Here is a 14,659-nt window from a genome sequence, read left to right on the forward strand (position 1 = left end):
GGTAAGCCTCTGTAGGGAAATAATAATATAGAATATAAAATACTGATATGCTAAGTTTAGTAAAAGCTTGTTATTCTGTAATCATTAGGTTCCTGTAACATATAGATTGTGCTTTTTGTATCACATATATTATTCCTTTCTATTTGTATCTCCTGTTACAAACATATTGTCATTAGGCCTCTGAAATGTATCTGGTATTTGTCAAACATATGTCCCTGCCATTTGACCTGAACTTATATCAATCTCTTTCTGTGCCACCTAAAACATGGTATCTGTTGGAACTCCAGCCATCAACAAAGGGGTAATTTACATCTCAATTCTAATTTATGTTTGATCTGGATAAGATCTTGTCTTCAGGAGCCAGGCGCTAATTAAGTAAGCAAAGCCAATTAAGTAAACAAAGATAAGACTAATTGGAAGTTTAGATTCCTTTGCAGGGCAACAAAGAATACACAAACATAAATTAAGGGGCCAGAATTGGGGATCTAACTGATGCTTTAAAGGTATAAAACGTGGTTACATCTTCTCTGAAGATGTGAACCCTCCCATATACATATCTCTTTGTATGTGTTTGGAATGGTTTTACCCAGCCTTTTGTCTTTGATCAAAGATTAAATGTTGATTCTTATTCAAGCCTCCATTTAAGTCTTTCTTTTTGGTTCACTGAGAGCTTAAGCGTATAGCCGGACCTTACACCTCCTACAGAAAATTCTTGGGGAAATCCGAAGGCCCAATAACAGCAACAGGTCAACAATTCATTCAGTAGCAATCTGAGGAAAAGAAATTCAAGTTTCCAAGCGGGTGTCCAAAGGGCTACACTGGTTTTGATGGCCAGGCATCCCTTACTGGCAAAACAGAAGTTTGATTTGACAGTTGAATTGCTCCAAATTACAATCTTTTGATATCGCTGGGGAATCCTAGGAGTTGAAGTCCACATTTCTTAACAAGTTTGAAAACACATCGCCGAGTCTGAAAAACAGTTATAGTATTTATTTATTTTTTTAAGAATAGAATTTAGAATAGAATAGAGCTGGAAGAGAGCTTGGAGGTCTTCTAATCCATAAAAAAATTATTTTTTAATTAAAAAAATATAAAAAAGGATTATACTTTTTACTTATATTTATACTTATATAAGTATAAGTTACTTATTTATATAAGTAAAATACTTATATTTTACTTATATACTTATAGATTGTACTAGATTATAATAAAAACTGAGGAGCATTTTTAAAAAAAGTTGAAATAAATGAATCAATGGAGTCCAATTTGAATCCAATTAGAAGAAACACGAATCGCCTCAGTGGATTTTTTTTTAAATAAAAAATTCGGATTTTTACGATCAGAAATGATGGCTTTCAGGAATAAAGTCTGAATTTATAAGTCCAGGAAACGTCAAACCGTTTCTATCTCCGCGGGTTGCATAGATGTCTCCTTCTCTTCTCTTTGCATATTTTTTGTATAGAAAATAATTTCAAAACGGCATTTTCTCCAACATAACGTCATTAAGGCGCGACTCTATTTCTTTTCTATCTCTATGGCTGAGGAAGAAAATTGAGACGGAGGCATAAAAAGATCGGCTCGCCTACAGGCAGTCACGTGCTCCTCCTCCGTCCAATCAGAAATGTTATCCCCCGTGACGTAACGTTTTGCGACGAGGCTCGAAGTGAGACGGACCACTGGGGCGTTTTTAATTACGATTGCAAGTGGGTGGGCCGGGACTAAAGAGAGTCGGAGGATGATATCTTTCGTCTTATTGGCGAGAATCGGTGTCTTTTATAGCTCCGCCTCATCAAGTGAAGGGAAGTAAAGCCACTGGGTAAGAGAAGGCGCTCAAGCATTAACCAATCACGAGACAGCGGTTTGTTTGAAGGCGGGATCAACGTGACAAGGAAAAGGAAGGAAATTGGACGGTGAGTTTGGAGGAAGGAAGGAGTGGGCTGGAAAATTCATTCATTCTCCCCCCCCCATTATAATTACCTTGTTTATGGAATAATAAACATATTATATGAATATATTATCCAATCTCATATATATATATGTGTGTGTGTGTGTTTATGTATATGTATACTGTGTATATGTATGTATATGTACATATATATATATGTGTGTACATGTACATACATATACATACATACACACACACACATCATAATCATAAGTTTATTTGTCAAGCATATATGAGATAACAGGTAAAAGTATAAACATAATTTGAATACATGAAAAGAGTAAGTAAAAAGGAATATTAGGACAGGGACGGTAGGCACGCTGGTGCACTTATGCACGCCCCTTACAGATCTCTTAGGAATGGGGTGAGGTCAACAGTAGACAGTTTAAGATTAAAGTTTTGAGGGAGATATCTATCTATCTATCTATTTATCTATCTATCTATCGATATAGATACACACACATACACATATATATACATGCATACATACATACATACATACATACATATATATATCACACACAGAGATGTTTATGTCTATATATTACATAGTGCTAAGCCGGGTCTGCTTGAATAACTATCGTTAGGTTTGCACAATGCATTCAGCCAAAAAACCCCAACCCACATTATGTTGCCTGAACTCGGCCCTTGTTATATCCCACTTTTTCTAAGTCTTTTAAGGTGATGGCCATCTAGTTCCTTTTTCTCTCTCCAGTTTTTACTTCACAACAGCCCTGTCAGGTAGATTATACTGGACGTAATAGTTTCCTTAGGTTATCCAGCATGCTTCCTACCCGGGTGATTTAAAGCAGCATAGCTGAGTATTCTTACCCCACGTAAGTAAAATATAAATAATAGTCTGCTTACTTATAGAGGTGATGAGTGAAAAGTCAGGATAAAATGATGATCTTGTTTATTTAGGAACATTCAATAGAGGTGGCAAAGTATAAGAAATGTAAGCAAAGCAAATATAAGTAAAATGCAAGTGAGATAATACGTTTCTTGAAAAAAAAGGCTAAAATGGGTTGGAGGTGTAACCGCCATTTAATTTTCAGGATTATCATAGGAATGGACAGCTGTAAAACTGACCATAATTTCATGTATTATATCTTGTTCATTTATTTTAACCATACTGTATTAATATTATTTTAATTTGATTCTCCTACCTGGTAATGATTGATATTACCAGGTAAAAGGAGAAGTTGAATGTAAAGAAATATTGTATTGAACCATGGAGAAATACACCAATGAACTATGAAGCAAAAGAATAGTATTCCTAATATATTGTTACTAGAAAATTTTGGAACATATTATTACATTCTCTAGTATCGCTATAGTTATCTATTTTCTTAATTCATACATTTTATTGAGGTATATTAAATATTGAGGAATTTGGTATTAAATTTGGTAAGCATTTTCAAAAACCAGCTGTGTTTCTTAACTCAGTTGACAGTACAATATTAAAATATAAAAAAGAAACAGTTGTCATTAATTCATATGTATTGCAATATCTTCAGATGTATAAAACTATGAATTTGGGAAGCAAATTGACAGAAATGATCAGCAAAGGGGAGAAACTTTGAATTAGGGTCTGTAGCTGAACAGAATAGGCAGCTTGTATCCCGACTTGTAATATATACATTATAGTGATAATCATTTTATCTTGTAGGCGATGAAGAAGTGAAGACAGCATATATCACATCCATTTTTTTTCTGGTTTGGTGTCCATGTTTTTCTACACGCACTTGGTGTTTCATTCTGAAGAAGCCAGCTTCTTGTGAACTCACTACATGGAATGGCAAGAAGTTTCCTAGCCCAAACCATTACTGTAGTTTCTCTTTCTGTAACTCTTTCAGTTGTTACTAAAAAATCCTGCACCAATTTTTCTCCAGTATTCCAGACAACAAGGAATCTTACTTACAGGTATTTATTCCATGGTCTAATTTACTTTCTGTACAAATCTCCGTGTCAGAGAACCATTGCAGTTAGGATGTTTGACTGGCCCTGGGAGCACACATGTTTTTTTGATTTTGAGCAAAGTCATTTTCTCAAGGCAAACTTACAGTACATAAAAATGTTGTGGGGGGAAATGGGAGAAAAGTGCGTACATAAGCCACTCTGCTTCTAGCTGAATAGTGAAGACCCCTGCATTAAATGCTAGATCAGTGATGGCTAACCTTTTTGCCATCGCGTGCCAAAAGCTGGGGGAATGAAGGGTAGGCATGTGTGCACGTGCCCACACCCATAATTCTAGGTGCCCTGCCCCCCCATGCATGCGCGCGCGATCCCATGCTCCCCCCCCCACACTTTTGGCATGTGACAGCCAAAACGGGCATGGTAGGCCCGTTTTCTTGCCCTCCCCAGGCTCCAGAGGCTTTCTAGGAGCCTGGGGAGGGCGAAAACAGCCTTCCCCACCCCACTGGAGGCCTTCCAGAGGCCAGAAACAGCCCGTTTGCTAACTTCCAGTGGGCCTAGAAGGCCCAAAAATCAGCTAGCCAGCGCATACATGCATGCTGGAGCTGAGCTTGGGCAACGCTCACGTGCCCAACAATATGGCTCCGCGTGCCACCTGTGGCATGTGTGCCATAGGTTCGCCATCACGGTGCTAGATATTGTCTTTATTCTAAGTGTAATAGATGAGCAGGCAAGATTTTCCTAATGGAAGATCAGATTCTATAAAGAACAAAGCATCAGAGATTTCCTTTTTTTCCCCTCTCTATCTAAGTGTACTTATATTTCTGCAGCCTATCTTCACACCACTGGTTCCACAGAGGCACAACTACAATGGCAGACTGTATGGGGCCAAAAGAAAATCTGCATAGGAAAGCCAGAACGTCCCCATATCCAGGATCAAAAGTTGAACGCACACAAGTACCCGATGATAAAGTGGATTGGTTGATCGACTGGAAGAACTACAGTCCTGTGGACTATACGGCACCAAGTGTTTTCTCGGGTCCTAAGTGGGCAGACCCAGAAATTGGGTGAGTCACTGAACTATAGAAGTGTAATCCCAATTTGAATTAAAATTCTGTGTCTCGTTTAGTTTTAAAACTAAACTCTACAGAGGTTTTTTGGGACATTTTTTGAGGGGGACTTTAAGCCATACTCCTGCAAGTTAATTCTCCATTATTTTTCAGAATGATTTGATCCTACTTTATTCATAATAAGAATAATAAAGTTTCTTTGCAAAGCTAATTTGTCATACTTATTTAATTAATTCCATTCTGAGCAGCGGTGAAATTGAATTTTTTTATTGCCAGTTCTGTAGGCATGGCTTGGTGGGCGTGGTGTGGCTTGGTGGGCATGGTGTGGCTTGGTGGGTGTGGCAGGGGAAGGATACTGCAAAATCTCCATTCCCACCCCACTCCAGGGGAAGGATACTGCAAAATCCCCATTCTCTCCCCACTCCTGGGGGAAGGATATTGCAAAATCTCCATTCCCACCCCACTCTGGACCCAGCCAGAGATGGCATTTGCCAGTTCTCCAAACTACTCAAAATTTCCACTACCAGTTCTCTAGAATCTTTCAGAACCTGCTGGATTTTACCCCTGATTCTGAGGTCATCTGACTCCTTAACAACTCTGGACATTTACAATTAAAACAAAACAACATATATCAAAAGATGCAGTTTACTTTGTGTGGCTGTAATATCATTTAGTTTGAAAATTGCAGGTTGGAAGGGAAATTCAGGTTTTAGAGGGTTTTTTTTTTATCATTTTATAAATAATTTGCCAAAATTATCACCATTTGCAACAATTTGTAAATATTACATATTGCCATCGAACATGGAAAAAATAATAATCTAATCAGATAGTTATATTTCCAACAATTTTTAGAAAAAGAACTGTTTGTTTTACCAATCAACACCAGAGTTATATACCAGTGGTAAAAGATTTGTACTAGTTTTCTCTAAGTGTTTTGTTACCAGATTCTGGCTGCCAAATTGTTTAGAGACAATGGTCTGATACAGTCACCTTGGTGTGTAAGATTGTTTGAGTAAGACCAAACTTGATCCTGCTTTCAGTTCCATCCAAAACTGCAAAATTAGAAATGCATGCAAACCAGCATGCATTCATTAACCCACATACCATCAACAACAGAAATATTCCCGAAGAGGTAGCACATAGTTATCAAATTATGGAAGTAGATTTCACAAATATATGGTAGTAAAAAGTGTCATTGAGGAACTGCATAGGCCAATCACTACTGCAAGCCTGAAGTCTATTACAGAATGAAGAACTGATAAGAGGTTTTAAATATAGGTCTAAATTTTCAAAGAGGAATGAAACATTCAGCTGACAAAAGGCTTTTGTCATTTGGGATTAGATGTTTTTCAGTACATTCAAAATTGTGTTTTGAATTAACAATGTTCATAGCTTTCATGAGATATTTTATCTAATCTTTTCACTGTTTTCGTTTCTTTCTCTTCTGAAAAGAGCCAAAAACTTTTTCCCAAAGTTCAACGAGAAGGATGGGCAAGTGGAAAGGAGAAGCCACAGTGGCTTATATGACGTGGAAAATGGGAGGCCCAGGTACGTGGCAGTCTTTAGCTAAGTAGACACTTCAAACTAAGCAATGGCTTAATAAGTAGATTTTAAAAAAATTTTTGTTAATTTTGATTTATATGCCGCCCTTCTCCGGAGACTCAGGGCAGCTTAATATACGTTAAGCAATAGCCTTCATACTTTTGTATATTTATACAAAGTCAGCTTATTGCCCCCACAAACTGGGTCCTCAGTTTACCTACCTTAGAAAGGATGGAAGGCTGAGTCAACCTTGAGCCTGGTGGGATTCGATCTTACTTTAATTGCAGATAGCTGGTGTTAAATTACAGAGTTCTGTCTGTTGAGCTATCCAGGCTCAGCATTATTATTGAATAAACTACAGCTCACTGGCATCATAAACCACATATAAATCAAAATACCACTAAGGTATTCATCAGTATGTAAAGTGACAATCAGTAAATCCACATTTTAATTTAGCGTGATATATGAATTTAGCCTTTATGCATGAAGATCTGTAGCCTGGCCTGCAGTTGGTTTCTTTTTCTGTAGCTTAGAGAAATTGGGCCATCATGGTGTGTCAGCATTGTTAATTTGTATTTTCATTGTGCTTTCTTTATCCTGGCTAGAGAATTCTGGGGTGGAAGTCCACACATCTTAAAATTGCCAAATTTGAATAACACTGGATTACAGCCAGACCTCTTGTCATTTTCAGGAATCCTGTAGGCAGGACAGGATTAGTGGGACGAGGTCTGCTGGGGCGCTGGGGACCCAATCATGCTGCTGATCCTTTAATAACAAGGTAAAAAAACACGATGCAGGCAATATATGTCCACCAAGGATGTTTCATTTCTCACCTAATTTGATTGATTGTGATATTGTTGTAGGAGATGACCAGGCTGAGCCTGAGGGAGGGGTCAAGTGCGTAATCAGTCAAGAGTGCCTGTGTGCCTACCAGAGATCTAAGTCCAGTCCACCTTGAATGCCTTCTTAATACCCTCTCGTTTCCCTTGACCATTAGTAGGTCAGATTTTTGTGGAGAATTTAAGCTTGCAATCAGGGTGGATTTGATTTAAATCGAGTCAATTTAAATCATGATTTAAATCACTAGTAAAAAGACTTGATTTAAATCAACTCGATTTAAATCATAATTTTTAAAGAGCAACTGTCATCTCTGCTACTCCTTTGACCCACTGTTGACTCACCGATAGTCCCAGTGTTGCAGAATATACAGCCTTGTGCTACATAACTAAACTCCATTTCATGCTGAATAAACTAAATTATTTATGTATCTTAAATAGAAAACTATCTTACGATAGATTTTTACCCCAAAAGTTTTTATTAAAATAAATTCAATAAAAATAAAAAAAATCCGATTTAAATAAAAAAAATCTGATTTTTTTAAAAAAATCATTGATTTTTATCCACCCTGCTTGCAATAAATCTTTTTTTTTTTTTTTATTTGATTTATATGCCGCCCTTCTCCGGAGACTCAGGGCGGCTTACAATGCGTTAAGCAATAGCCTTCATTCTTTTGTATATTTTATACAAAGTCAGCTTATTGCCCCCCACAAACTGGGTCCTCATTTCACCTACCTTAGAAAGGATGGAAGGCTGAGTCAACCTTGAGCCTTGGAGAGATTCGAACCAGCAGAAATTGCAGGCAGCTGTGTTAATGACAGGGTGCACTAAACCACTGTACTATCAAGGCTCTTGATACACAATCTTTATACACATTTGAACAGTCTGAACCTCCTGATTTCTCTAGTGCTTGATAATTGTTTCTTGATTGTTCATCTAGTACTAAACTTGATATTAATGCTGATCTAGCATTCTTTGCAGTCTTAGAAGGAGCATGTAAAACTATAGGATCCACCAACACTGACAGGGCAAGCCACTAGTAAATAAAACAAGAGCAAACCGTACTGCCTTACTAGCACTGATGATGCTATCTAGTTGGGTGATGAAGTGTCTGCAAAAAAACCAACCACGCTCACAGAGCATCTGTTCAGTCCTGAGCTACAAATATTCTATCTGTAAAAAAAAAATCATGATTCCTTTGCCAACATGGACTTTTAGTTCTACTTTAAAATGTTTTTTTAAAAGAAATTGAAACTATAACTGTACTTTGTGATGAAATTTCATATGGCTGGTTTAAAGGCTGAAGCTTTAATTTTGGGGAGAAACCCTTGAGGTTGGTGTGGCAAAAAATGGCGCTTTCCAGTAATTCTCTGACTCTTTGCCTAACTAATTTTTGCTCTGACTGATGAAGTTGCTTGGATGAGCAACGAAACGTCTCAGATTAACCAAGTTTGGTCCAGTTGCCATGATTCAACTTTTAGACACTTTTAGCATGATGATTGTGTCAACATTGACATCATATCTGGTTTAGGTTTCCTGCCAGTTCAAATCTAGAGTTCTGGATTTGTACACGTGCTAATTCCCAATCATGGTTTACTGTTAAGGGAATGAACTTTGAATCATATATTCACTCCCCTCTGTCCTCTTCAACTCTTCCTTTATTTACATGCCGTAGTTGCAACTTTATGCAATGAATTTGACCTTGTGGTGGGTAGAAGACTATGCCAACATGTGCTCTCTGGACCTATGTGCTCTTTCTCAGTTGCAACATGCTGCATTTCTTCTTGAATTTTGAGGGCTTAACGATCTTCTTGGTGCAACTTTCAGATGGAAGAGAGATGGCAGTGGCAATAAAACAGCTCATCCAGTATCTGGTAAAAACATCTTACAGTTTATTGCAATCAAAAGGAAGGACTGTGGAGAATGGGCCATTCCTGGGGTGAGAAGAAGAATGACGAGTTAATTTGTTTTCAGAAAAAAATATCCGCACGTCTGAAAAATGTGTGTACTGTATATGTTTCCGTGTGTTCCCGTTTGTTTATTAGCTCAGCACAATTTGAAGGGCAATTTGCAAAGTGATTTGCAAAAAGACAATCCTCTTTGTGGTAATAATTTGTGAACAAGGCTGCAGGAGCTACACTGCATCTCCTGCTGGTTTTAACAGTCACAAGCTGCCCTGTGAAATTGCAGTTTGGAAGAGAGAGGTGCAATTTCTCAAACCAAATAAACAACATCCCCCTTTCATTCTGTAATAATCAGCCTCCAATTATAAATTTGTTATAAATAATGAATATGTAAATCACCCTCTTCTACAAACCTATAGACGGTCCTGCAAGGGAAAATATATACTGTAACTAATCAAAGTATTTCCTGAACATAGGCATCCCAGAGGAGCCACAAAGCAGGGGTGAAATGCTCCCAGTTCGGACCGGATGACCCGATCTGGTAGCGATGAAGGCGGGTGGTTCAGAGAACCAGTAGCAAAAATCCCTGCCCCCCACCCCCCATGCCCAGCTGAGGTGCACAATCATCAGAGGCTATTTTTAAAAAAATTTAAAAGCATTTTTTCTACAACCTCTTAGGCCGAAAAAATGCTTTTAAAAGTAAAAAAGAAAAGCCTTTGATGATTGTGCGGCTCAGCTGGGATCGTCAAATGCTTTTAAAAGCCTCTGATGATCCCAGCTGAGTTGCCTGATCGGCAGAGGCTTTTTTTCTTTTAAATGCCTCTGACAATCCAAGCTCAGTTGCCTGATCGGCAGAGGCTTTTAAAAGAAAAAAAGCCTCTGCCGATCAGGCAACACAGCCGGGATCGTCAGAGCCTTTTGAAAGCATTTTTTTACAACCACTTCACTTTTTTAAAAGTAAAAAAAAAAAAAAAAAAAAAATTGGCCACGCCCACCCAGTCACATTACCTCCCCACCACCACCAAGCCATGCCCACAGAACAGGTAGTAACAAATTTTAGATTTCACCACTGCCACAAAGTCTTCAAAATAACATCATGTATCTCATGTCAACATTCTGCAAGTGATGCTAATTACCTATCTATCACATTAGCCTCTGTTGTTCAGTTTATAAGAGTTGTTATCTTTGTGTTGATCTCACAGTACATAAATGCATCACCCCACCTATCCTTTCCCAATAGCTATTGCCTGAACATTATATAACAGATTATGATCCTCTTTTAGGGAATGGTAGACCCAGGGGAGAGATTATCTGCTGCTCTGAAGCGAGAATTCAGTGAAGAGGCCTTGAACTCTTTGCAGAAAACTAAGGTTGAGAAAGAAGAGATGGAGAAACACCTGAATAGACTCTTCAGTCAGGATCACTTTGTGGTAAGTGATCCTTCTTGTGTTTTTAAGCTCTTTAAATATTAAATGGAAAGATTGCTGAGAGACCTCAGCAAGAGAAATAAACAAATCTCTGGGACGTTTGTTTATTTCTCCGCTTATAAACCCCGAATAGCAGGTAAAATGGCAACATTTAGCTCACTCAGCACGACAGGTTTAGATAGTTAAACTGGCTTGAAATTGGACGCCCCGTTTTACGGTGGTTTTATTCCCGTCTGTGATGTTATGAAGGAGAGCCTGGCTTGGCTCAGTTTCCCACTTGCCCCCTCAGTTATTTAACATCTAACATGAAGTTTTGGGCATGGGATCATTTGGCGATTTAAAGTATAAAGCTATTATGACTAGATGCCAGGTTATCTGCGCTTTGTTGGAATCAGCCCAAATCTAACTACTTTGATGTTACCAGAAGAAACTGGCTGTTGTGCATTTTCAGATTAGGAAACTTTGGAAGCCGCATCTTGTTCTGGAATAGCCTCCCATAGGGAGTTCATTTGGCTCCAACATTAACCACCTTCTGGAAGCAGCTGAAAACTGAGTTTTTTCGGAAGGTATATGCAGGTTGATGCCAGATGTTGTCTATATCGGAATTTTTTTTTTTCATTAGAGATCATTATATTGTTATTCTTATTTGTGAGTTGCTGAGATGATGTGCTTGGCGGGATATAAATCTGATTAATAAGCAAATACGGCAGTAAATAAAATGTAACACCTTGTCCTAAAGATTCTGTATTTTGCTTTTTTTAAAAAAAATTTTTTAGGCTTATAAAGGGTATGTGGATGATCCTCGCAATACTGACAATGCTTGGATGGAAACAGAAGCAATAAACTATCATGATGAATCTGGTGAGAAGCGAGGCCTTTGTAATAAAAACCTTGACCGTAATTCAGCAGTGTTGATTATAATATCACACAATACCGTTGTACTGACTTAGTTCTATTTTTCTATTAATGGTAAGACAGTTCAGGGAACAGGCTTTTGATGTCATGTTTTATATTAGATTGAGACACAAGAGTTCTCGGCCTAGTTCTGGGGTAGGCAAATATGGCCCTTTTATGACTTGTAGACTTCAACTCCCAGAATTCCTGAGCCAGCCATTTTAGTTCAGGAATTCTGGGAATTGGAAGTCCACAAGTCATAAAAGGGCCATAGTTGCCCACCTCTGGCCTAGTTCTGCTTCAAGTTAAGACTTTCTTCCATCTAGATCTGTATTGGCCATATTGATACAGGTAATCCTCGACTTATAACCAACATTGAGCCCAAAATTTCCATGGCTAAATGAGACAGTGACTTTTGTGGGTTCTAGGACAACTCGCCATGGCCAACTTGAAGAAATGGTGGAACAGAACCATTAAAAAAAGAGTGCCAAAGGAGGGACAAAATGTAACGTGAATAACAAAAATTGAAATACTTTTAAAATTATTTTGAGTAATTGAATTGTTGGATCGCCCCGCGATGAATCGGCCATGGATTCTGGATTTTAGCCCCATTTTATGACCTTTCTTGCCACCGTTGTTATTCACTTAACAACTATAGTTTTTAAGTTAGCAATACGGTTGTTAAATGAATCTGGCTTTCCCATTGACTTTGCTTGTCAGAAGGTTGCAAAAGGTGATGGCATGATCCTGGGACACTGCCACCATCATAAATGCATGCCAGTTGCCAAACATCTGAATTTTGATCACATGGCCATGAGGACGTTACAACAGTTGTAAATGTGAAAAACAGTCATAATGTTCTGACCTAGGCTTCCTGAATCATTAAAACACCCGAGTAGTCCCAAAAACCTCTTTTATTGCAACAACTGTGAATTCTGTTCATTCACAGATGAGTCCCAATTAGTTCTAAAGAGTCCTTTGGAAGAAGTCCTTCGAGATAATCACCCACCTTTATTTCCCTTGACACACTCCCAAAGACCTAATTGGCAAAGCCACATGGAGTCCAGAATCAAACAGAGCTTCAAACTGCACAGAATTAATAACGTTGCTTCCTGCAAAGGCCCACATCCCTTTGCTCCTCTTTTAAGTCTTATGGGAGAGGCCAATCATCTCCCAGCCCTACTCCTGAGTCGTCCCTTTTGTTTTAGCTGTTCTTGCCTTCTGGCAACTCTGCACATGCGCGTACTGGGAATAGCCTCCCCCTGTTCCTCTGCCTTGCTGAGGTCCAACTCTGGAGGCTTCAGAGGCAGCACGTACCTCCCAGATGGCCCTTTCTTTGCCTCCGATGCAGAGCCCTCGTCTGAGCCTTCCCCAGACTCCAGGATTGGCCCATGTTTATTTATTTTTATTTTATTTGTTTCCATTTCTGTTCCTCCCCAGCCTCCTCATTGTCCGACTGCTGCCAGCTCCGCAGGCTGCTGGCGGATCACAACACATAAGTCATTTTTATCAATGCTGTTGTAACTTCAAATGGTCACTAAACAAGTAGCTGTAAGTAGTGACTGTCCTGTATTTTAGCTAGACCCTAATCCAGGTTAGGATGTCAGAGACTGAATTCAGGATCTCTTGTTGCAAAGCATATGCTATACTACAGGGCTATGGCTCTTCCTTCTGAGTCCGATTTTGGGGGATAATTGACAGGCAATCCATCATCAAAAAATCCCTACTAGCTCTAAGACAGAGGTAGGGAATTCTGGCCCCTGTATGACTTGTGGATTTCAACTCCCAGAATCCCTGAGCCAGCATCGTCACCCCTGCTCTAAGAGATTTCAGTCCCAACAGAAAATTCAGCAACCATAATGCTTTGGTTTCATGCTTTTTGGTAGAAGCTGGTCCAGATTGGAAGGAGAAGGAAATGAAATGCCAGCCCATTTTGCAGAATAGAAAGAGGCAAGAAATCAGATGAATTCCATAATCTCTCTCTCAGGCATGAAATGCTCCTGGTTCGGACCAGATCGGGCGATCTGGTAGTGATTGTGGCAGGTCATTCGGAGAACTGGTAGCGATGGCGGTGCGAGGTTCCGCCCACCTGCCCGGTTGTCGTTACTTCCTGGTTTTAACCAGGAAGTAATGTGTTTTTTACCCTCTGTACATGCACAGATTTTGCGCATGCACAGAGGGTTTCACGCATGCACAGTGGGTCTGTGCAGGCATGTGACGCGCGAGCAAAGCGAGCGCCCGCATGCGGCATATTCACTTCTGAATCGGTAAGGAATGTAAGTAGATTTCACCTCTGCTCTCTTTATATTAATAGGCGAAGCCATGAAGAATTTACACCTGGAAGCAGGAGACGACGCTGGGAAAGTGAAATGGGTGGATATTAGCGAAAAACTTACATTGTATGCCAGCCACTCTGACTTTGTCCGACGGGTAGCAGAGAAACGAGGAGCTCACTGGAAGGAAGACTGACTTTTGTTGCCATGATGGGACTAACATTAAAGCATAAACTAAGTCCTATCATTTCAGATGGTAATGTAGTAGGAGAATGGGAAGAAAATGCTTTTTTAGGGCGTTGTTGGCGCATGATTTAAAGATGCAAGATTTCACACATTTTCTGACATTCTTGGGTTGAAATCATTGGAACGTAAAAATGTTTAGTGTGGGTTACATTATCCCTTTTTAATCACGTAATTCTACTGAAGTATTGGGTGTTATCTGTTGTGTACCTGTTTTGTACAGAAAATAAATGAATAAAATGGAGTTTTTTGTGGTCCACCCGTAATATGGTTGAAAGATATTTACAGCTGCCAAAAATCTCTGTAGTTGTCAGCTCACTGAACAGCTTAAATGTGTGCCTTTTGAAAATAAAAATATCTCTCCACCTTACTGACTTGGCATTATGTTGCAGTTATGCTTTTGTGAGTTGCTGTGCAATGATGCAATGAACAGGAGCAGTAAAAATATGCAAACTAAACTTGTGCAACTTTGCGTCAGAGAGAATAAATGAGGCTCATTTCAGTTCCAGAAACACATGTAGATGTATTACACTGGTTTGTGTAATTTACTCAGGTGACTTTTTTATTAGAGAGGTAATGCATTTGTGCAATAAACCCAACAAAATATATT

The 14,659-nt window shown here is 39.0% G+C and overlaps 1 protein-coding gene across 2 annotated transcripts; it reads left to right on the plus strand.

Annotated features, from left to right (window-relative positions):
• Positions 1-1,638: 1,638 nt before the first annotated feature.
• On the plus strand, positions 1,639-14,419 carry NUDT9 (nudix hydrolase 9). 2 transcript variants are annotated; one of them, XM_034440451.3, is made up of 9 exons: positions 1,639-1,910; positions 3,615-3,868; positions 4,690-4,926; positions 6,382-6,477; positions 7,163-7,249; positions 9,136-9,247; positions 10,496-10,642; positions 11,416-11,500; positions 13,848-14,419. In XM_034440451.3, the coding sequence occupies exons 2-9, from the start codon at positions 3,741-3,743 to the stop codon at positions 14,000-14,002; spliced, it is 1,047 nt and encodes a 348-aa protein (XP_034296342.2). In that variant the 5' UTR covers positions 1,639-1,910; positions 3,615-3,740; the 3' UTR covers positions 14,003-14,419. The 2 variants fall into 2 exon arrangements, with proteins under 2 accessions (XP_034296342.2, XP_034296343.2); XM_034440452.3 differs by having other exon boundaries at positions 1,899-2,781.
• The last annotated feature ends 240 nt before the right edge of the window (positions 14,420-14,659 follow it).

Source organism: Pantherophis guttatus, chromosome 8 (assembly GCF_059756535.1).
Source record: "Pantherophis guttatus breed Tessera chromosome 8, ASM5975653v1, whole genome shotgun sequence".
Taxonomy (NCBI): Eukaryota; Metazoa; Chordata; class Lepidosauria; order Squamata; family Colubridae; genus Pantherophis; species Pantherophis guttatus.